Source organism: Astatotilapia calliptera, chromosome 17 (assembly GCF_964374335.1).
Source record: "Astatotilapia calliptera chromosome 17, fAstCal68.1, whole genome shotgun sequence".
Lineage (NCBI taxonomy): Eukaryota > Metazoa > Chordata > Actinopteri > Cichliformes > Cichlidae > Astatotilapia > Astatotilapia calliptera.
Genome location: NC_137438.1, coordinates 39114050 through 39137696, shown reverse-complemented (window position 1 = coordinate 39137696; position 23647 = coordinate 39114050). Strand labels below are relative to the sequence as shown.

The 23647-nt window shown below is 45.3% G+C and overlaps 2 protein-coding genes across 2 annotated transcripts in view; one reads left to right on the top strand and one right to left on the bottom strand.

Annotated features, from left to right (window-relative positions):
• The first annotated feature begins 2758 nt into the window (after positions 1–2758).
• Positions 2759–7175, top strand: arpc5b (actin related protein 2/3 complex, subunit 5B). Its single transcript, XM_080291698.1, has 4 exons — positions 2759–3068; positions 4106–4187; positions 4484–4660; positions 5178–7175. The coding sequence occupies exons 1-4, from the start codon at positions 2929–2931 to the stop codon at positions 5238–5240; spliced, it is 462 nt and encodes a 153-aa protein (XP_080147824.1). The 5' UTR covers positions 2759–2928; the 3' UTR covers positions 5241–7175.
• hmcn1 (hemicentin 1) overlaps positions 6584–23647 on the bottom strand; it is a 99933-nt gene continuing 82869 nt past the window's right edge. The window contains exons 75-107 of the mRNA XM_026146195.2: positions 22430–22586; positions 22189–22310; positions 21884–22048; positions 20612–20719; positions 20324–20461; positions 20116–20250; positions 19697–19966; positions 19097–19287; positions 18773–18986; positions 18547–18681; positions 18270–18460; positions 18106–18187; positions 17745–18014; positions 17442–17612; positions 17179–17349; positions 16582–16752; positions 16308–16478; positions 16044–16214; positions 15744–15914; positions 15525–15668; positions 15246–15383; positions 15035–15156; positions 14329–14566; positions 14170–14232; positions 13911–14030; positions 13700–13834; positions 13500–13613; positions 13273–13398; positions 12429–12557; positions 11082–11450; positions 10815–10934; positions 10563–10689; positions 6584–10318 (exon numbers count right to left, since the gene is read on the bottom strand). Coding sequence (XP_026001980.2) covers positions 9952–10318; positions 10563–10689; positions 10815–10934; positions 11082–11450; positions 12429–12557; positions 13273–13398; positions 13500–13613; positions 13700–13834; positions 13911–14030; positions 14170–14232; positions 14329–14566; positions 15035–15156; positions 15246–15383; positions 15525–15668; positions 15744–15914; positions 16044–16214; positions 16308–16478; positions 16582–16752; positions 17179–17349; positions 17442–17612; positions 17745–18014; positions 18106–18187; positions 18270–18460; positions 18547–18681; positions 18773–18986; positions 19097–19287; positions 19697–19966; positions 20116–20250; positions 20324–20461; positions 20612–20719; positions 21884–22048; positions 22189–22310; positions 22430–22586 — 5516 coding nt within the window. The 3' untranslated portion in view covers positions 6584–9951. The remainder of the gene's footprint in view (positions 10319–10562; positions 10690–10814; positions 10935–11081; positions 11451–12428; positions 12558–13272; positions 13399–13499; positions 13614–13699; positions 13835–13910; positions 14031–14169; positions 14233–14328; positions 14567–15034; positions 15157–15245; positions 15384–15524; positions 15669–15743; positions 15915–16043; positions 16215–16307; positions 16479–16581; positions 16753–17178; positions 17350–17441; positions 17613–17744; positions 18015–18105; positions 18188–18269; positions 18461–18546; positions 18682–18772; positions 18987–19096; positions 19288–19696; positions 19967–20115; positions 20251–20323; positions 20462–20611; positions 20720–21883; positions 22049–22188; positions 22311–22429; positions 22587–23647) is intronic.

The following is a 23647-nucleotide window of genomic DNA, read 5'->3' as shown; positions in this document are numbered from 1 at the left end:
TGAATGTGTGGATGGCTGAATGTAGTGTAAAGCGCTTTGGGGTCCTTAGGGACTAGTAAAGCGCTATACAAGTACAGGCCATTTACCCTCTGTGTGCTGAGTCATTCACATAGCAACATAGCACGGACAGGTTGGGGCACTGCAGAAAGCCTGCAATGAGGCCACTTGTGACCAATGCACGCCAGATTGTGTGTATGTGTGCAGCAATAAGAGGGAGTGGGAAAATCACAGGGAAAGAGAAGGAAAAGAAAACGTCTCTGTATGTTTTTCATGGACGAATGTGTGAGTGAGGAGCCTCTCAGAGGCAGGGTTCAATGTTTTGCAATTGTTTGACCTTTTCCTTTTTTTGGTGCAGTCATCGCTGTTTTCTAATACTCCCACTGTGTAGGTTGGCATGTAAGGAAAAAGGCAGTGATATACTTTATCTTTTTTTTTTTTTTTTACTCTTGGGGCAGTCTAGACAGGCCAGATAAGGAAATAAAAAGATCCCACTTCTAAAGGGAAAAAAGGCATTGATGAAACATAGGTGTGCCCTAGTTACTTGCTTTCCCAGAAAAGATCTGCGTGTTATGAACTACGTTCTTTTGGTTCGCAGTGAAAATGCCTGCCCATTATCCCTGGAAACATCACGGGACGATAAGCCAAAATTTAATATGAGCTCATGTGGTTTTCAAAAGGCAACAAAGCCACACTCCCCCACCCCCAAGGCGTCATGCAGTTTGAAAACTAGATACTTCAGTTTGGGTTTATTTCTAACTGTTTCTGTGATGCAAACAGAGACGAGTGCGGGGATTAGTAACATGGGAAATTTGGTCTTACTTCCTATACTGAAAAAATGCACATTCATATGACGTATGAAAGCCCCCATGGATCGCAGGCCTGATTACAAATCCATTCAGACTCCATTCTTCTGACTCATCGCACACAGTACTGGGCTCACCAGACTCCCACATTTCCGCATCGTAGCAGAATATTCAGAATAAACCTGTGCAATCATAAAGGTGAATGACACAGGTATCTGAATTCTGCAGCAATCCAGAATTTTCATGTATGGATTCACTGATTCAACTGTATCACATTAGCATAAAGATGTAACATCGTGTTTTTAAGAAGGTTTTTAGTTCATTTATGCGTATCTTCAAAACATTACATTCACGCTTGATGCTACTGTTAATGCTCTTTTTCTTAAATGGAACATACAAATAGCAATACTGTGATTATGATTACCTGCAGCTGAAGCCCATTTGCTTAAAGGTTTGATATGTTGTGTATCCAGACAAACTTTATTTGCCTTCCTGTCAACTCAAAGCACTCTGACCAGTCTCCTCTGACCTGTGATGAAACGTAGGTCAGATAATTGCTGTTCACTGGATTTTTTTCTGTTTTTCTGACCATGTAAATCTTACAGATGGTTGTGCAGAAAAATCCCAGTAGGTCAGCAGTTTTGGGTTTTTTAAATACAGCCTGTCTGGCACCAACAACCGTGCTACATTCAGAGTCACTTAAATGACCATTCTGACGCTCAGTTCAAACTTCAGGTACATGCCAGCTGTCTTCATGCCCAAATGCACTGAGTTGCTGCCATGTGACTGACTGATTAGATATTTGTGATAACCACTGAACAGGTGTACCTAAAAAGCGACGTTTTAGGTACACCTGTTTTTGTTCACTTTGTTTTGCTTACATGTTACTTTTTTTGAACGTTCAACTTCTTTCTTTCTTTCTTCATCATCATTTTTTTCAGATATGAGATAAGATTAAAAAAGAGAGAGAATAATAAAAATAAACAAAATAAAATCAGGGCTGTAAACACTGGTAAACTGTGGAGAAGTTTATAGGGGAGACTGGGGACAGCTGCAACGAGGGACGGTTACAACTGTCCCCGGGGTTGTGAACTACAATTCTTTTATTCAAAAAAAGAGAGCACCTGATATCAGATGTATTTATCTTTGGCTGTCAGACAAATGTGTTTCATCTATCAAAATGAGTTTGGTTTAGTCCAAACTGTCTGGGAATAACCTACAAGTCCAAACGTAGAATTTTAATGATGATAGTGATGACTTTGCAGCTTACTGACTTAGAAATTATTCACAAAGCAGGAGCTCCAGCAACACTTGAGGGAAGATGAACAACTTTAATAATAGACCAACGCGTTTCCGCTTGTGGCCTTCATCAGGGTCATAGTAAAACATTTTAAAATTGCTTAAATACAAGACAGGAAACAGAAAATTTTTTCAAATTAACCAGTCAAAACTTCATAGATAGGTAAGCTGACATATAATAGGTAGGTACTGGTTAATTTGAAATTTTTTTCTGTTTCCTGTCTTGTATTTAAGCAATTTTAAAATGTTTTACTATGACCCTGATGAAGGCCACAAGCGGAAACGCGTTGGTCTATTATTAAAGTTGTTCATCTTCCCTCAAGTGTTGCTGGAGCTCCTGCTTTGTGAATTCTTTTATCCTCTCCATGCACCTTGGAAGCAGGTGAAGTTGTGCCAGAAAATTATTTTTGCTGACTTAGAAATTAAGACTATTCCACTGCTCAAAATAAAATAAATAGCTGCAGAATTTCATTTTATTTTGCAATGTCATAGTACACTGTGACAAAAAGTGATGCAAATTAATTAAATACTAAAGTTGAAAATCTTAACATAGCCTGCTTAGTTTTGTTGACCGCGGAACTATTTCTTTGGTTTGAGCTCCCTCTGGCGGTGAGAACAGAAACTGCAGCCACGGGGCGGCATTGAGTCAGCGGAAGTCAAAGTAACGGCGAGGGAGGAAAGAAGGGGGAGGCCCGGAAGTCGCCTGTCTGCCAGTGACAGCCCACATCAGAAAAAAGCACTGCAGAAATAATTTTTTTTAAAAAGGATTTGCGCGCGAACGCTTCTGCTTTTCGGTTTAATATAAATCACCCGAATCGCCGCAGACATGTCGAAGAATACCGTGTCCGCCCGCTTCAGGCGAGTGGACGTGGACGAATACGACGAGAACAAGTTTGTGGACGAGGAGGACGGAGGAGAAAATCAGATGGGTCCTGACGAGGCAGAGGTGGACTCGCTCATCAGACAATATCCTTTACGAGATTAGCTAGCCCGCCCGTTAGCCTACACGGCGTGCTGAATGAAAGTGCCGCGGTGGCCTGTGCAGTGTGCCCGTAAGGCTCAGATTTATCCGCACACTTCACTCAGCTTTCGGGGATGCTAGCTGCATGGATGGGCGTTTAGCTAGCAGGCCAGTCACTGCCCCGACTTGCCTGACAGTCACATTCCAGGGATTGCGCTCCAAGATTGAACAAGCGGGCGTGCATCACTTTTACTGAGTTCACCCTCCTGCCCAGGTCTGCTTTCTCCCTGATGCTGCAAGTGCATTTTAGGGTGTGGTGAACCCGGCATCTCGCAGAGGGTCAAAAGAGCTTTGTAGGCCATATAGGGCTCGAAGGCGCTCCACTTCCCCATTGAGCAACTCCTCCCAGCGCGTGTTACAACAGCGAAAACTCAAAACATCAAAGCAAAACCCAGTCAAGCAATCTTGAGCAATCGCTGTATAACAGAGATTTGCTGGTACGGTAGCTCTTGATTTAGTCACGCGAGAAATCTCCCCGTCTGTGTCTGTAGGGATCAATATGCACATTCAAGTAAATGACTGGAACCTGAACAGCGTCACTGTGGAAGCACTCAGGCTTCAGTCACTTATTCGTACAAGTGCTGTTTCCCCTGTGCCTGAGCAGTTTTGCTACCATGGACTGCAATAAGGTCGAGCGTCTTTATGAAGCATACTTACGGCTGATTAGTGTAGAAAACCACCAATCAGGAGACTGAGCAATGCTGCAAACAGAATTATTTGGGGGGAAATGGAGCTGTGGAAGGTGTTTAATACATTTTTCATGATTAACAGAGCTGCGGGGCATGAATGCATTTGTATTATTCAGGCAGTGAACTGCTCATAAAGCTGATTTAACTGAAAGACTTTGTGCTTTTAAAATTGGACTGCACTGATTGTGCAGCTTGTTGTTCTTTATGAGAGACGAAGGCAAAGGCTAGTTTCTAATTTTCTTTACATCCGTTGTGATGGAGGGTGAGTCTTTGCTGTGCTGCTTCCTTAACCTTTCCTGCACAGGAAATCTCACGGAGGCTTTACACGCAGTACTGAAGAACCCACCAATCAACACAAAGAACCAGAACGTCAAGGTGAGCTCGGTTTTCCTCGTCAGTAAAGCTTCAAGCGCCAGCACATTTTAATGCATCACTTTGAGAAACTTCAGGTTCTTGATTTGTAGTATAGCAGTGATATTTGGTTCTTCTTAAGCTCTCCAAACTTAAACAATACAGCAGAAAGTAGCAGATCTTCAGCACCTTATAGCTGAGGTCCTTTCAGGGTGTGTGCGGCTCAAGGTCCAGTGGTCGATGATTTCACAGCCAGGTATACGAACTGACTGGAATGTGTAGCGACTCTGGCCTTCAGCCGTCTGCTCTCTCCTGGCCAGGACCGTGCGGAGGGTCTGGTGCTGAAGGTGCTCAGCTCCTTCAAGAGCGGTGACATCGAGAAAGGCGTTCAGTCTCTCGACAAAAACGGCGTGGACCTGCTGATGAAATACATCTACAAAGGCTTCGAGAGGCCGTCAGAGAACAGCAGCGCGGTCCTGCTGCAGTGGCACGAAAAGGTAAATATTCCCACCTCACTGTGGGATCTCCAGCGTCTTCTTGAGCCAAAACAATAGACAAGTTCAACTTTTCCCGCAATGATACTCGTTCCACTTTGAAAACACCCAAAGGGTCAGATAACTGTGTTTCTCAGCTTCTAAATCAAACAGTTGTAGACGTTGTGCTTTAAACTTCATGTTCTTAATCTTCTTGGGTTAAAAACATACAGATTGGGTCATTATTCTGTCTGATACAGCAGGTTCATGTGCACGTAAATTAGGGGTTAATAAATGGTCCAAGCCGTCCAAGTCATTCTCACACATGCGCTACAGCCTGGACGTGGTGGCAATAATGTTTATATCGCACGTTGCGTTACATTGAAACTCAGTGTTCAGAAGACAAACCTGCAGAGGTTTGCAATGCAGTGAAAGCAGCACAGAACAATCGAACAAATCGACAGTACTTAAGTGTAAGAAAACGATTTTAGTTGGTTTATTATGATCATCAAAAACAGTTTTTCTCTTTCTGTGTTCTCAGGCTCTGGCAGCTGGAGGAGTGGGGAGCATCGTCAGGGTACTGACGGCGAGGAAGACGGTGTAGAAGACGAGCAGCTCACTCCACATCCCTGACAGAGAGAGGGGGCGGTGCTCTGTTTATGTAACAGATGGCACAGGGACTAACAGGAAAACCAGATTTTTAACCCAATGAGATGTTTTCAAGCCAAGACTTTATTTCCTTTTTTTTTTTTTTTTTAAGTACAGTCTGGCTCGTATTAAGTTAAAAATGGGTTTTCCTGTGGAGTCCCTGCACGGTCATAGCTTAAATCGTACTCCTCACAGGGCGCTACAGATCATTTTGTACCCGTGTGTCTGTGCTGATTCCCCGACCTGTTAACCTTTATGTCTAGGTCATTCCTGTGCACTGTGCCCCCAGCGGTTCCCAACTTACAGAGGTAAATGTTAGTAAAACTGCTCATGATTGAATTGCATAAAGCAGGGCTGTTGGTCAAAACCAGTAGAAACCAGAGCGCTCCCTGCTGGTCAGAAAGGTCGGGTGGCACCGCTGCGCGCACACGTTCATAGGAACAAACATGTTTTTCCATCGTCCACCGAATGTTTCAGGGATTTTATCTGTGAGGAAACTCTGAGTGTTTGGTTTCCATCGTCAGAGACTTCCAGATGGAATAAAAGCCGGGCTCCGCCCCTCTCGCTGTAACACTTGAGCAGCGAGAGCTGCTTGAAAAGCACAGTCACGCACAGAGGGTGGTGGATTTGCACTGGAGGAGGGGCCGGGGGGATTCATCCATCTATCCCCTCGTGCTGCCCCAGTTAAGGGTTATACTACCCACGATGCATCTCCATCGCCACTCTATTAATCCCACTTTGCTTGTGACCCCTCTGCTACTGAACAGGGCATTGATGCAGCTCTGCTGGTACTGTTCATCGCAGCGTCTCTGGAAAACGCGCCACCCAGAGAACGTGCGCTCACACGGTTTTGTTTTGTTTAAAAAACTTTTTCACTATTTAACAGAAAAACATTAATCTAGGATCAAACATCTGCTTTGTTTTATTGTTTTGAGTGACGTTATTTTCGCCTCCACTCACTCAGTTAAAAACACCGTTTGCAGGCCTGACACGCTGTTCGGTACGATGATGCGTTTTCTTCTTCTTCTTTTTTGTGAACTGACGGGGAATTAATAGTTTAAAGAATAGATGATGTATTTTCAGTATTCACTTTAGCATTTCATACCTGACATTTGTTTTTCCAAGGTTTCAGGAATTTTGTCTGTGAGGAAACTGTTTGGTTTCCATCATCAGACTCCCTGATGGGATAAAAGCCAGGCTCCGCCCCTCTTGTTGTTTTTTTTCTATTTATCCTGAGAGTTGGTCTAATAATAATAAGACTTTTCCAACACATTTTACATAATTTTCATCCACCTTATTGGGTAGATGACATGTTGCCAAATGTTTTATTTTCGCTTTCATGGAATAACGTTGCTTACATCTGGGATTTAGTTCGGAGCTCGTGTGTTTAGAGAGTAAGTGGTGGATTTTATTACATTTTATTTTGAAACCATGCAGTATATATGAGCATGAAAGAAACGCGTGTTGCGTGAGCTTTGCTCCGAGTGCAGACGTGATGATAGCTCCAGCGTTCGGTTCCTTTCTGCTCGTTTTCAAACACGGAGTTAAAGTTACTCATAGATTTTTATTTATTTGTTCTTTTTTTTTTTAAATATAAAACACAAGTCACTACAGTTGTGTTTTTTTTCATCACCGGTTGATATTTAGACATGGGTTGTCATGTTTGAATACTGTCATCAGTGACGATGCATCCGGACATCAGACACCTTCTCTAATGCAGTAATGACTAGATTTATGAGCTTCGTGTATTTCTAGTCGGCGATGCTCTTCTGGGTGAGAAGATGATGGAGCGCACCAAACTGATGTACAAACTGCCTTATTCAAATGTTCCTTTTTTATGTTTGTGCTTTTGGAAGAAAAACAACAATAAATTAAAATGTGTGAATGCTGAGTCTTAGCTGTGTTGTGATTATTTTGGATTGTGTCACAACTAAGCGACCAAAGTTAAATTTTTGAGTCAAAGATAAAGACAACGGTTGAACCGTACAGGTACAGAAATTAGCGCACAACGTCTGAGAGACACTTTGGAGTGACTGTACAACATGATAGATGATGCTTTACAGCAGAATATAAACTTTATCACATTGTAACAGCCCAGAGTCAACAATTTAGCAACTGTATGATGATGTCATGTCAACCTGACATCAAAGACCTGACAGGGACTAGAAAGAGAGCAGATTTCTCCTGTTTTGGCTTCCTGTTAAATCCAGAATTCAAAATCCTGCTCCTCACATACAAGGTCTTAAATAATCAGGCCCCATCTTATCCTAATGACCTTGTAGTACCATATCACCCTATTAGAGCACTTCGCTCTCGCTCTGCAGGCCTACTTGTTGTTCTTGAGTACCGTAATTGTCGGGCTATAAGCCGCTACTTTTTGAACCCTGCGGCTTTTAGTCAGGTGCGGCTTTTCTATGGATTGTCCGTGATTTTTGTCATATCGTAAGACGATTTGTTCTGTTTGTTCCGCTGTTGTACGGCACTACGTTGCCTGGCGGAAGGGCATGTGATCAGACACACAGTATCGGGGTTCAAGAGTGGTATGTTGGTCACATCTCCATCCGCCAGGCAACATAGTGCCGTACAAGTAGCGCGAAAAACAAACTTCAAAGTAGCGCTACGCGTTCAGTGGGAGGCGTGGATGATGAGCGGCGATAAACTTGCGAAAAGCAAGTTATGCTCAACTCCACCGGTGGAATCTGACAGCGTGGAAAAGTGTGGAAACATCCACGATCACCAACGGATTTCAAAGGGCTGGACTGCTGCATGATGGAGAGGAGGACACCGCCACGGCCCTTCTGAGGGTGTTCGACTCTGACAACGAGGATTTCTTTGGTTGGTTTTGAAAGTGACAACGAAGGAGAGAAGCTGAGAGTGGATGACGTAGCCATCCTGAACCTGTTCGTTTCCGACACTGGAGAAGAGGACTTTGGTGGTTTCAGTGCGCAGGAAGAAGAGAAAGATGGTGAATGACTGACTTTTCTTCTTGTTAAAGCCTTGTCGCTGCACCTGAGCCTGAAAGGTAGTCCGAATCCATTTTTCTGGTGTGCTGTAGGTTATTGTTATGTACTACATTTGTTACTCATTTATGAAGCACAGTACATGTTTTGTACTTGTAATTACCGCTACTTGTACATATACCTAAAAAGTTATGCAAATATGTACCCATAACTTGTTTTTCGAATTATTAATAAACTGGAATGTGTTTATTAGGCTGCCGGGGATTCCCATGATGCATTGAGTTTTTCCTTTCCAGTCACCTTTCTCACTCACTATGTGTTAACAGACCTCTCTGCATTGAATCATATCTGTTATTAACCTCTGTCTCTCTTCCACAGCATGTCTTTATCCTGTCTTCCTTCTCTCACCCCAACCGGTCGCAGCAGATGGCCCCGCCCCTCCCTGAGCCTGGTTGAGCTGGAGGTTTCTTCCTGTTAAAAGGGAGTTTTTCCTTCCCACTGTTGCCAAAGTGCTGCTCATCGGGGGTCATATGATTGTTGGGTTTTTCTCTGCATCTACTGTACAGTATAAAGCACCTTGAGGCGACTTTTTTTGTGATTTGGTGCTATATAAATAAAATTGAACCAAAACCTCTGTGGAAGATTTCCAGGGCACTCCTGAATCTGTGCCTTGAAGAATTCAGACAGTTATGAAAGTAAAAGCAGGTCCAACCTATTATCAACAAGGTGTGGGTGTATAATCAACAACAGCATAGCTTCAAAATGATTTACACTATCAAACATTTGTAAATGTAATAATTCAGATGTAATAATTACTTTTATTTGATATTGCACATGATTATCATTAATCTTCTTTAACTGATAAGGATACGAAGAATCTAAAGACTTCACGGCAGACGGAGAAAACTTATCTCTGAATGGCCTTCGAGTGTATCTGTGATCAGAAGCTTTGCGTACGGCGCTCGGGTCCACGTGTGGCACGCTCCGTCAAGATCGGGGATGTTTTGTGCAGCAGTGCTGTGCACGCATATATAATTTGTAAAATCAGCATTTATCTATTCATATTCGATTTTTATTACAAAACGGATACGGTACGTACAAGTGTGGCATTACATTATGAGAAAAACATATGTACAAATCGTAAAAAAATACATCTTGGCACCAGGTGTTGGGTGGATCATCGCGCTGGTGACGTGAGTTTCTGCCTGAGGCGTTCGTGCGCCAGTACCTGAGCACCAAACCCGAACAGTGACGCCTCCGCTTTGGCAACTGATGGCGCAAAAGTGGGACCCGTCTTCCATTTTTCGTGTTCGAGCCCTTCCCAAAGAAGTTAATAATAGGTTGATGTAAATGAAAGAGAAGCTAATATGTTGTACTCTCTGAACCGGTGGCGTTTCGGTTTGGAAGAGTCGAATCTAACGTGTCTTATAAATAAGTCTGAAGAGTCAGGAGATGACTGACTGAGAGGTTTGGGAGGTTTCCAGGGATTAGAGCTGATAAATAGTTGGTAAGTTTCCTCATGTAAACATCAGGCGTCCTACTTCCTTACACCTTCGGGGCCGTATGCACCCGCTGGCCTCTCGCACACACTCGATAATCTTTTTCCAGTCTGTTTACTGATGCGGTCGCATCCACTAACTCTCACCATGCCACTTTTTGCAGCACTGCACTCAGAGGACGCAGCCACTCGGGTCATTTAAAGTGTTTTCAGTAGGGGTAGGCAGAGACAGCAATGTAGACGATGAAGGTCGTCTGGTACTCGATGCCTCCGTCTTCACTGTAGGACAGGGCTCGGACCTTCATGCGGTACGTGTGGGGCTCTCGTAGCGGCCGCGTGGTGAACAGCACTCCCTTTAGGTTCTCATCTCGCAGAGCAAACGGCAACGCGAAATCCTCGTCCACCACCAGGAAGGAGGTCCTGGGGTGCATCACTCCATCCTGTGTGTAGGCCACCAGCCTGATGAGGTCCTGGTTGGCTGCGATGCCAAAGGGAAGCGACAGCAGCTTGTACTCCAAGGCGTACGGGCTCAGTGCGCACTCCAGGTCATTTGGCTGGCAGTTTCTCAGACAGAACCTACAAAAAGAAAAAAGTTAATTTTGGTTGAATATGGTGCTGGTGGGCCCAGGAGGCAGAAAACAAAGGTTTGGTGTAAAGGCGATGTGAGAAGCCCAAAGAAGAAGGTTTTACACAGAAATCTGCTACAATTTGAAGAGAAAACAACCCGCCCCCGTACTTATATCTGTAGGATATGATAAAATATGATCACTTTGTCTCAAAGTTCAGAATGATCAGGTTTCATGTATGTGTGCAGGTTTACCCTGTGACCGGGTCCCTCTGGTAGTTTGGGGGACAGGGGGTGTCAATACACTGGTAGCTTCCTCTCGTGTTGAAGCACATTCGATTCACTCCACACTGGATGTTCTGTTCCAGGCACTCGTCTGTGTCTGCGGCAGATACAGCAAACAGCTACAGTAAGCACAGGTCACACCTCGCTTGAGGGTAAATTGCATGAGTTCCAGTGAACAGGTGGATTGCCGGGTAGACAAAGCGAGCACACCGAGGTTCTCACCTTGACAAGTCTTGCCATTGGTCATGAGGCGGTAACCAGCAGGACAGAGACACCTGTAGCTTCCTGGTGTGTTCGTGCACTCGTGCTGACAGGTGTCCCTCACTTCACACTCGTTGATGTCTTTTTGATGTCATGCACACACAAAAACAGCCACAGAGGGATACACAGAACATCAGTTTTCCAGACCCCACTGCAAATTCTCAGGCAGTAATGAAATGCTGAACTTTCCTCTCCCTCATCTCAACCCTGCCTCTTCTCCATAGTTACCTAAGCAGCGGTGACCCCTGGGCTCAAAGCCCTGCTGACAAGCGAGGACGCCCTGATGTGAGGAATGCACACGCGTCTCTCTGCGGCTCCGACTCCTGTAGCGCCCCGACGCGGGGGCTGCGTAGGAGTGGTAGCTCTGGGAGGCCAAGTTGTGGTAGAGCATCTGGCTGGAGCCGCCGCCGGGGGCGGACTGAGACGTGCGGTAAGTGTACGAGTAACTTTCGTAGCTGGGCAGCCGCTCAAGCCCAGCGCAGGACTTGCCGTCCCCCAGCAGGTGGCGCCCAGGAGGGCAGGCGCACTTGAAGCTGCCGGGAGTGTTGATGCACTGGTGGGCGCAAGGCTGCGGGAGCCGCTCACATTCATTTACATCTGCCCTCGGCACAGAGAAAGACCAGCACCAAGAAAAGGTGGATAAAAGGTTGGAAATGATGCAGAAGTAAAGAAAAAAGAACAGAGTGATGAGAGGAGCACAGGAGGAGGTGCAGGCCATGAAAGAGGAGAAGGATGAGGGGAGAAAAGGGGATATGCAAGTTACCCCGCTGTATAACAATACATTTTCATGTCAGGGACACAGAAATGTATTGAAACTACAGGTTTAATTTGAATGAGAGAATCACTCCATCTCATAAATAACAAAATCATAATTTTCACATTTTATCTGAAGAAGTACATCAGATATGAATTATGTTAAAAAAACGTTCCCAGTTCATTCAGACAGAGTGTTAATGTCCCAGCAGCATCAGGGTACATACGCCATCACAAAGCGACGCCAGGAAACAGCCAGCCCCAAACATAAAGGTGCTGGAAACACTTTGATAGATCCGAACTGGAGGGAATGAAAAGGAGGAAGTGACAGACAGAGCTGTGAGGTGACGGTGCTGGTCTTTTTACAGTTGGTGTTTTATGTATTCCTTTCCCTCCTTCCTGTTTCCCTAACAGCTGTCTAACACCGTAGCATCATCTTGAGCTGGCAAAGCCTCTGATATCATGCAGCATTGTTTCTTGACAAAAAGCAAGATATTTTTTTTGTTTGCGTTTAATAGAAAGAGTTAATCAGCTGTTCTCAGTGAAGCATTTGGTCATGTGAGCAAGCAGTGGCGCGATATGATGACAGCAGCTTTTTAGGCTTTCTGCAGAAGTGAGTGAGTCAGCATCAGAAAGAAGAAAGTGCATTTCTTGAAGCAAGCAAGCTGATGCGAAACATAAGGAAAGAGCACTGCATTTTTATTTTACTGCTCAGGATGTTTCATGCTTGGCTAAGTAGCCCAAAGTAATCAGAATGACACAGCAGCAATGAGGGTTTGATGTTATACCGCACTGGATTCAATTCAAGGCAGAGACACGTACCGACGCAGGGCCGCCCTACTCCCTGGGATCTGTAACCACGGGGGCAGGTGCAGTGGTAGCTGCCTCTGGTGTTCTCGCAGATCTGGTTGTATCTGCACTGATGGGTACCGTCTCTGCACTCGTCAACGTCTGCAACAGGCCACAAGAGACGAACATGCATCATCTTATTAATCACAATATGCTAATCAAAAAAATGCAAGAAACACCTTTTAATTAGAGGCTGGCATCTAGTCGGTTAAACTTCTGGGCTATCGATGTGGTCAGTTACATAGCAGAGGGGGTTGTTAATCAGTCTCAGCAGCTTTGGTCTTAATGAAATTAACAAGAGCTGCAAACAGGAAGGGTTTCACACATGGAGGCCTCTGACTTTCCCCCCTCCTTATATTTCCTGACTGTTTTTCACTAGTTTTGCGTTTGGCTAGGGTCAGTGTCACTGCTGTTAGCGTGACGTGATACATGAACCCTGCAGAGGCTGCATTGTTGTCCGGCTCCTCCAGGACGACACAGAAGATACCAGAAGATTTACAGAGTCTCCCAGCTCAGTTTCAAGAGCATGGAGGAGAATCCAGGAGACACACAGTTACCCTGGGAGAGCTGGACAGGGCTGTAGAAGATCCTTAACCCATCAGCGGGACAGGAAACTGCTACTTTGTGTGGAATTTTTTCATTTCCAGGCTTGAATTCAGCCCTCTACCTTGATCCTTCCACTCCTAACACATTACCCAGTCTGTATCGGTACAGATATGCTGCATGATTATTTCCCCCCACTGAGAATAGATGTGTTTCTCTACATTTTCTAAACAGCGTATTAGTAACTACTCTACAGTACTTCAGTAGCACTCACCCACACATGTTCCATTGCCACCCTTGGTCATACCACTGGGGCAGAGGTCAATACAGATGTAACCACCGCGAGTGTTTTTACACTGCTGATCAGAGCGGCAAACCCTCTGCCTGCACTCGTTGATATCTGCGGTGAACAGAGGAAAAAGGGAAGTTTGTGGCTCCAGGTTTAGTGATAAATTGTCTTATTTTACGTAGAACATCAATGGAGAGGAGCGCCTCTCTCACCTATGCAGCGCCTGTTCCTGAGATGAAATCCTGGCTCACAGGCGCAGCGGTAACTACCGACGGTATTCAAACAACGTTGATTACACGGATTTGACTCCAGGCACTCGTTCACATCTGAACAACACAAACATGTCCCACTATTATTAGAAAGTCAAATCGATTAAAAAGGAAAGGAATGCCCTTTACGTGTACAATCAAACCTGTACAGCTGTAGCCGTCAGCTGTTCTCCTGAAGCCACGCCCACAGCGCGTGACGCATCTGTAAGAGCCGATGGTATTCTCGCAGTCTTCTGCGTCGTGGCACACATTCCCACCTAGCGAACACTCGTCGACGTCTAGGAGAGAGGAGAGAAGAGGCTTAACGGTGATTTGCTGCCGCGTCGGGTCAGTAGGCGGCGGAGAGTTTTGTACCCTGACACGTCCTCCCGTCGGCTGAGATGGCGAGGCCTCGGGGACAGGAGCAGTAGTAGGTGCCCATCGTGTTGTGGCAGGCATGTGAACACGGATTCCCAACCTCACATTCATTCTCATCTGCAGCACAGAGATAAACACGAATACGAACAATAAGAAACGATCAGATGTTCTAATTATGAATCCATGAATACATCATTTTTAGGTGCAGTTTTTCGTGGTTTGGGGGTAAGTATACGTGTGTTGTGATTAGCATTACCTGCACAGTAAGGCCCGGCAGCCACCAAAGTGAAGCCACGAGGACACTGGTTACTGCGATCACCTGGAGTCACGTTAACAAACTTTAAATTTCGCTTATGTTTGGTGAAAGTGCAACAAAGTATTAGGCAATAGAAGTTGAAACATCTTTTGCGTTCACCTTTGGAGATACTAGCTTGTATGCTGTACTCCAACACCTCCTCCAGTGGGTGGTAGTGTGCACTGATGGCTGCGGCCCTCAGCGTTTCCACCAGGTAGGGCATCTTCCCCTTGGACGGGTCATAGGAGACAGTGTGGTTCCAGGTGTAGGGCACACTTTCCTTGTCGATGCTGAACATGCGAGTGGACAGAGCGTAGAGCTGACCCGGTCCCGTCTGGATGTAGTCCTCTGTGTAGTCCTGGGAAAAAAACACAACAGAACATTGTGCATTTTTATTATTCAGTTTGGCGTCTGTCAGCTGGACCTTAATTTTAGTTTGTTTCCTTGCAATGTGTGACATTAGACTTTAAATTGTTTTTATTGGGTTAAACTGAGTTATTGTGCGTTTATATGAATCTATGAGGTATACAAGACGGGGGACTTGATTTGCTGGTGGGAAGCTTAGAGATGACATATGGCTAAAAAAGAGAGAGAGAAACAAATAATGATAAATTGATGTTTTCTAAAATAGAGGCGTTCACTGTATTCGATTTCCAGTCTTTTCTATGGTTTAAATTTCCAGAAATGCAATAAAACCATTTTGTAAATATACATGAACTGATGTGTTTTGGTTGTAAACAGGCTGATAAGCATATGCATATTTCTTTCAGTCCCTATATTAGTTTATTAGCTGGCTTCATAATATTCCCATTGCCTATTTGTGTACCTTGATGCCAATGAGAGCATGTGAAGGCAGCTGCAGGATGTGTCCGCTCACAACGATGTCCAAAAGCAAAGCGCCGTCAGAGTCCAGACCCCTGACGATGTGGGTCATCCTCAGGATCTCGCCTGCCAACACGCAGTCGCGTCACATATCTTTACATATAAACAGCTGTTCAAAGATTTCATGCCTCCGTGTTGAACCCATGAAATCCTACCTGTGGCAAACTCCACCTGCGTCTCCCGCCTGAAGATACCTCCTGTTAGCGTGTAGCCGTTGACCGCCTCTCCTACTTCATGCGCAGTGGTCCAGTAGACGGGGTTCAGGATGGAGATGAGCTTCCTCATTGCAGGACCTTGAATCAATTTAAAGGTCTTAGATTTATTAGGAGTTCAAGAAAACAGCTGACTTTTAGATGGAGGCAGGAATTAGAGAGCATCATACAACATCTAAAAGCAGAACAGTGATACAACCAACGAGCTAATGGAAAACTGACCTAACGTCCTCGGTACATTAGAGATTGTGGCTTTGATGATTCTGCTGCCAAAGCTGTCGGTGATGGTGGCATTGAGGATGGAGACGCCGAACTCGATATCGTTAATGTTCCCTATGATGCTTCCTCGGGCCTTCAGGGGCCCACCTGATCAAAAGAAACGTGTCTTTAAATGTAAATACAGCAAATGAACACAGAAGCTTTTTTTAAGAGATACGTTACCTGGGCAGGCCTGAGTGTTGCACCTGGACAGCTGAGTAGAGTCTCCTGGACACGGCCGACCACCGTCACTTGGAGACGGACCGTCACAGAGCCGAACACGTGTCCTCTGTCCTCCTCCGCAGGAAGAAGAACATTCTCCCCATGGCTGCCATGAACCCCAGGTACCATCAACTGCAAAATACAAACAGTACAGGTGTACACATCAACACACAAATCACGGCAATGGAGCAGTCGTAGGGGTAATTTAGTCTTACAAGGGAACCAATAACACACGCCTGACCGTGCCGCAGGCTGACTCACCGGGGCACTTGACGGTGCTGCATCTTTGTATCTGTGTATCAGCACCTGCACAAGCTCTCCCACCGTAGGCGGGTCTGGGGTTGTCACAGGTCCTGTAGCGCCTCATCTGACCTCCGTTACATGTCTTGCTGCAGCTGCCCCAGCTGCTCCATGGACCCCAGTTACCACTGACTAACACACAGAAGTGCAAAATGACAGATTCACAAAAGAAAAGATGCAGAAATGAGCGTATCTAAGCAGTCAGTAGCAGTTCAGGTATCTCACTGGGGCAGGGGTCGCTGTTGCAGAAGTCGATTTGCACGTCGTTGCCCTCACACTGTCTGCCGCCGTGCTGAGGGGCGGGGCTGGCACAGAGGCGTGTCCTCTGTCTAGTACCCCCCCCACAGGAAACACTGCAGGCTCCCCAGCTCACCCAGGACGACCACTTTCCATCCACTGGAGGACACAAAGTGTATAAAACTGAAATCTGATTCGTTTAACGAATTCCTAAATCCAGGCTGGAGCGGAGATTTTTCTCGAAGCATAATCGCGTCCTTACCGGGACAAGGCTTCTCCTTGCACATTTGTGTTTGGGTGTCTGTGCCCACACACTGTGACCCATCGAACGCTGGAGGAGGGTTGTTGCAGAGACGGATCCTGGACTGCACGCCCCTACCGCAGGTCTCGCTGCATGGGCTCCACGGTAGCCAAGAACCCCAGTTACCTCCCACTATAAGAGCATAAACCTACAGTCCATCATACATATATGTATATACACAGCAGAATAAAGCAACACAGTGCTGCTAGAAAAAAAACCCCAACAGATCTGCAGTTTAACAACAGGAAAAATTCATGGAAATCAGAAAAGAAAGTTTAATTAAATTTGGAAATGACATAAAAAAACATTCATATTTGTTTCATGAATATTATTAGATCTGTTTGTCCACACAGGCTAGCCTGCTACGTGAAGTATAAGTAGAATTAGGTAACAAGTCAAGATGTGTGCAAACGCCCAAAGAGCTGGAGTTTCATCAAAAACTAGAATATTAAGATATTTATACTTTAGCAAACACCCTCAAATTAAAGTTCTCTTTAATGACAGTGGTTCTCTTGTTTTTAACTGTGTGTGCCTGCGCATGCAAATGCATTTCCTCACCTGGACATGGCCTGACCCTGCACATGACCACGTCCACTGCCTTCCCCTCACACGGCCTGCCTCCATGCTGAGGCGGAGGACTACTGCAGGTCCGGACCCTGGTTCTGTTGCCCTCACCACATGTACGTGAACACTCCTCCCAGAGAGACCATTCTGACCAGTTACCATTCACTGTGGAGGGACGAGAGATTTGGTTCCGCATGTGACATTTGCACACGGTCTCCTTTGTAAACACTTGGTTCTAGGCCCTGTTTCAGTCTCACCTGGGCAGGGTTTCCCCTGACAGCTGCGTGTCTCTGTGTCTGATCCTGCACAGTGGCGGCCTCCGTTGGCAGGTAAAGGGTTGTTACACTGCCTGAGCCTCTTCTGGTTACCAACACCACATGACACACTGCAAGGACCCCACTCTGCCCACTCCGAGAAGCCGCCATGGACTGACAAGAACGTTAATTAACTTTGGCACTTGGCGTTAGGTCCCTTTAGACACCAAAATATTGAAAGCATGCATATGGACCGATTTTGCCATTTCTGAATGCAGATGTAAGAATAAACTAAAAACTGCTCACCCCGTATGGTAAGAGTGACCTTGACCAGCACTGATCCAAGCAGGTTTCTTGCCACGCATTCGTACTCAGCTGTGTCCTCCTTTTGCGCACTGATGATCCTGAGGGAGCCATTAGATAAGGCAGAGAAGCGGTTGTTGCCCAGAAGGGGGCGCCCCTGGCGAGACCACTCTATCATGGGCGTAGGCTCACCCTCCGCCTGACAGTTGAGCACAGCCGTGGTTCCGGCATCCAGCACCGTCTCCACGGGTTCTACAATGATTGCGGGTGCACCTGGAAGAGCAGCGTGCTTCTATCACATCTATCACTGCTACAAAAACGCTATAATTAAAAGTGCTGCATCCTGACACGGTTAAACACTCACTGTGTAAGGTAAGTGTGACACTTCTCTCCACCACACCAGCGTCATTTGTCGCCACACACATGTAGTTTCCCGCATCTTCACTCTGCCACACACATTGTAAATGAAATCACCGTGACCTTTTCCAAAGCTCACCTTTGTCTTACACAAAAGAGCTGTCTTCCTACCACTGTGCCATAGATGGCCAGGGAGCCGTTGTCCAGTTGACGGATTCGGTAGCTGATCTGGATGTTTATTCCATTTTTGCTCCACTGGATGGTTGGCAGCGGGTCTCCTCGAACCTCACAGTTCAGGATTGCATTCCCGCCCAGGGGTTCAATGCGGTTGGAGTGAAGGTCCCCATCGATGATCGGAGGCTCTGAAGAACAGGCAGATCAGGTCGAGTGTAGAGCAGCTTAGAGAGATGCAACAGCATCAAAATAGTTCATGAAAGCATGCTTTTACCTTTGACATAGACCAAGGCCAGCGACTTGATGGTTCCCACATCATTTTCTGCCACACAGGTGTAGGTGCCGGCATCGTCTTTGCTCACTCTCTCGATCACCAGCTCACTGTGACCGTTCGTTTGATCGTAGTGAACTGAAGCATCAATGGCAGAAAAGAAATAAAATGAAATGACAAAGATTAAGAAATAACGAAAGGAAACCTCTCCGTTTACAACGATTCATACCTGGGATGATGTTGTTATTAAAGGCCCAAGTGATTCTGGGTAGGGGGATGCCACTGACTCCACAGAACAGCGTGAGGCGCTCTCCTTTGTTCAGGGCCACATCCCCAAGAAGCTCAGTGAAGATGGGATGAGTATGAACCAACAGGGTGACGGTCCAACTGTCCTGCCCGACTGAATTAGTGGCAACGCAGGTGTAACTTCCTGCATCTTCAGGCTGGTTCACCAAAAGGCGGGGGCAGGGTGAAGGGAAAAGGAGCATATAGGTCAAACTCGTGTGTTAAATATGATCAAAACAAAATACTATTCAGTGTTTCTATTTTTTACCTGAGCACTGTCAATAACCAGCTCACCAGATGGCAGGATCGTATACTCCCCCGCGCTTTCGCTGACAGGACTACCGTCCTTTTCCCAGGACAGTTTTGGCTGAGGGACGCCCTCTGCCAAACACACAAGCTGGACCTGACTGTTTTCCACCACCACGACCTCCTGCTCTCCACCACGAATGAACGGAGGAACTGCAAGAGATTAGGATAAAACCAAGTCACCCTTTTTTATCTTTGCTTTGCTATACACTCCCGATTAAAAGTTTAAAACCAGTTTAAGCGTCGTTTTCAGTAAATTGCATGCTCAAAAAATGTTTTATCTCACTCCCATTTCTTCTTGTTGCATGTTGAAGCTCCACTTGGAACCTTGTTAAAATCCAACCATGCAAAATAGGATTTTTTTGCCATTTTTCAAGTGGTCTTAAACTTTTGATTGGGACTATATGTCTGGATGTGAGTATAAAATCTGAATGATGCTGTGTTGAAGAAGCAGAACTACTGGAACCATCCATGCATCACCCATCCATCTTTATAGAAAACGTTAACACCACAAATGTAGTGTGATGTGTCAAATCACGTCATTTCAATGACTGGAACCTACTCTGCACAGTAAGGCTCATTTCCAAGTTGACAGTGCCCGCTGCATTGGCAGCAGTGCAAGTGTATCTCCCGGCATCGCTCGGCTGAATGAAGGCGATCTGCAGAGATCCTGAACTGAGAACCCTCAGGCGTACGGTTTCACTCAGCACGCGCCCGTCTTTGTGCCACGTGACCGAGGGGGGAGGGGAGCCGTCAGCTTGGCACCGCAGCGTCACGGAGGAGTCCACAGGTGCCAAATATTCCCGAGTGTCTGAGCTGATCACTGGAGGGACTTCAGGTGCAAGGAGAAATGTGTGGGGTTAGTACATTAGTATATTTGTTGACATCGTGGGAAACCTGAATTTCAGTGACTTTGGGTGCATTTTGTACACAACTGGTATTATGATCGTGAGGTTGAAATTTCAACATAAAAGTACCTACCTTGCACTCTGAGTCTGGTCTTGCCGAGCGCTGTGCCAGCAGGGTTTTGAGCCACACATATGTACATTCCAGAGTCTGATAGTGATGCCTTGGAGATCTGCAGACTTCCATTAGGGAGTATAGTGGACCTACCACCTAGCACGAAGCCAGAGCCAAAATTTCACGACTGATTGCTTACACCAACTGACAAAAACACAAAATTATTTACCTGTAGTGGGTATGTTGATGCCCTCCTTCTGCCAGGTAATGGTAGGTGTGGGTGAGCCTGTGGCTCTGCAGGGCAGACTTACGGGGTTATTCAGGATCACATCCAGTGCTGATGGATGGGACTCAATCACTGGAAGCTCTGAGGAGAAGGTTTGGAAAGTAGTGATGATCAAGAACAAAAGAATAAACCTCCAAATAAAACAAAAAAAAAACAAGCCTCTCAATCAGAATCAAGAGCTCTAAAATAAAAATGATTTAAGCGGTGAACCCTGAAGAATTCGTTTTTTACCCTGGACTGTGAGCTGCACGTGGCGGTGGGTGGAGCCTGCAGCATTCTGAGCTGTACATGAGTAGCGTCCAGCATGAGTTAGCTCGGCTGAGGTGATCTCTATCGGACCTGAATGCAGATCGACACGAACAGCAGATAAAATATTTAAAGACAGGCATCAAAATCCTCCTCGACATCTTATCTACAGCTAAAATACACACAAAGTAACCTGACATGTGCCCTTTAGGAGACGCTTGTCTTACTTTTTGTTGTATTTGTAGTCAAATTTAAGGCCATTAAAAAGGGAATTTTACGTTTTAATCAAACTTCGGTTCGGTGATCTAAGGAGCTCGGGGGGGAAAAGCGTCTGGACTTATTTAAGCTTCTGACCTTTTCTGTGCATCTTTGCTGACTTGAGGAAATAATCACATGTTTTAAGAGCTTTCTTTACATGCGTGTGTTCCTTTTGTTTCCCTTCTGGCTAAAGGGGAACATGTTCTGCCCAGTGATGTAGGATCCTGATCACTCCAAGTCTGTGTTCCAGAGGGTGGAGGTACTGGTCCATGTGTGTGGGCTTCTGGTAAACTTCAATGTTGAGGTTTCCATTCCCTTCAAAGCCCACGGCACAGTCCAGGAATGGCAAACTGCCATCTTTGTGTCTTCACAGGTGAACTTTATGTTTTTATCCACTGAGCTGATGTGAGCAGTGAAGGATTCTACTTCCTGGATTTAGATTTTGACCCAGGTGTCATCAACATACCTGTATGGGAGACTTTTTCCCCACTTCCTCCATGTTAAGTTTGGCTACAATAGGTGACACCAGGGAGCCCACTGCACAGCCATGTTTTGTCTGTAAAATCCTTGTTGTAATTAAAATATGTGACGGTGAGGCAGAGCGCAAAATCTGAGTGAGTGAGCTCGTTCTGTTTTTTCAAGGAGCTGTCTTGTCTCAGTAAATCACACGATAGGATGGAGCTAGGTCTCACAATGGGTTCACCCAAACATTGGCTGATTGTGACCCACACCCGTTTTTACACTATGACTCATGTGATTAGGCAAAGGATCAATAGGGGGTCCAGGACCCTCCTGGGGACACTCCCTTTGGTCTTAAAATCTGGGACTCCACCAGTTGCTCTCAGAACTGAAAAAGGTGAAACGTCTTCAAGAAACTTAAAGTAGTCCAGACGCTTTTCTGTCCGAGCTCCTTAGATTACGATGACCTAGATGACAGAGAACCTTCACTGACACTTTGGTTTGGTGAGTTCATCAGCAGTGGGTATATTTAAAACATACCTGTTGCCAGGATGCTATATCCCAGACCCTCTATGGGCAGCTTCATGCCAGCTTTGCTCCAGTGGATTGTGGGCTCCGGGATGCCAGACGCAGTGCACGGAATGACCACCGGGGACAGCCTGGTCACAACTAACTCTGTGAGTTCATCTGCTATTGACGGAGGAACTAGAGGAACAGATGCAATATGAAAATCCACAATGTAGAATAAACTCGCACAGATGAACGATCCATTACTTATTAGAAAGAAAATTAACTTAATTAACACAAAACAAAAGGAATCTGTAAATAACTGTTGTGTTACCCACCGTTCACAGTCAGGTTGATGGATCTGGTGTCTTCACCTGCCTCGTTAGAGGCAGCGCACTGGTACACAGCCGTGTCCTCCACTGTGGGCGCTATAACTACCAGTGAGCCCGATGACAGTAATCTGGAAACGATTAAGAGATGGCGTTAGTATTTCTATACACTTAAAGTGAGCCGGTTTTGTTTTTTTCTGAGACAAATTTGAATATATTTCACTAGGAAAGAGAAGGAGAAAACTCCGACCTGTATATGTTCTGGTTCTGGTCTGTGTTTATAAGTCGGCCATTTTTCCTCCAGCTGACAGTGGGTTTGGGTATGCCTGTAGCCTCACAAGACAGAGTGGTCTGAACGTTGACTATAACTGTGACATTGGTGCGACCATCAGCAATGGAAGGAGGCACTAAAAGACAGGAAGCAGTAGTAAAGTAACTGTCATTTGAATACATCTATGGTACATATTTGCCACCAGTGTTGGGAAGGTTACTTTTAAAATGTATCCCACTACAGATTACAGATTACATGGCCCAACATGTATTTTGTAACGTAATCCGTTACGTTACTCAATGAGAGTAACGTATTCTGAATACTTTGGATTACTTAATATACTGTCAGGCTTTTTACAACTACATGAATGAACTATTGCTGTGTGAATTATTACTTTTACTGAAGGTTACTCTCCGTACCAACTAGGGGTGCAACGATACACAAAATTCACGGTTCGGTTCGGTACTTTGGTGTCACGGTTCGATATTTTTTCGATACAAAAAAAATGTTCATGCCTTTTTAATTTGTCATTTATTAAAATTATAAATATATATTTTAACTCAAAAGTACAGTTTTTAAATTTAACCCTAACCCTTGTGCGTGTTTTTTATTTTGACAGCGAATGCGCACCTGCGGACCACTTATGTGCAGCCCTGGTTATTTAGCTCGTCATATTGCAGCCACAGAAATTATTTTGTCCATGAAACCATAAAGCTGCACTTTCTTTTTGCCTTATAGTCTGATTTGTCATAACTTCTCCGTTTTGTGGTAAGCTTTTCTTTGGCTGTCACTTCTTCACCCTGACCTGTCTTATTTGGCTCAGCAGAACTAAAATATATATCTGTCTGTGAAGGTTCTCAGTCATCCAGGTCATCGTAGTCAAATATATATCCTGCTGCTTTTACACACGGACTCACATAAGCTCAGCGATTCTCTGCGCGATCAACCTCTCACATGTTTAAGCTGCGGGAGATTTCACTTGTCATGTTTGCATAGTAAGCTAACGATTAATAAGACGATGTCAGAGGAATTGGTGCACAAATTATCATCACTCACAGATCAGTGCTGTCATTGCAAAGTGAAAGCAAAAAAACAAGCGCAAATTCAAACGCGATTTCAATATGTCACATATTGACAGTGGCTCACCGATGCCAATGACATAATTACCCAGCTACATTTCTGAAAGAATGCAAAAGC

Coding starts and splice junctions, on each gene's coding strand:
- arpc5b (XM_080291698.1), top strand. CDS start 2,929: ATGTCGAAGAATACCGTGTCCGCCCGCTTCAGGCGAGTGGACGTGGAC. Junction 3,069..4,105: donor GTGGACTCGCTCATCAGACA/ATATCCTTTACG, acceptor CTTCCTTAACCT/TTCCTGCACAGGAAATCTCA. Junction 4,188..4,483: donor CAAAGAACCAGAACGTCAAG/GTGAGCTCGGTT, acceptor TCTCCTGGCCAG/GACCGTGCGGAGGGTCTGGT.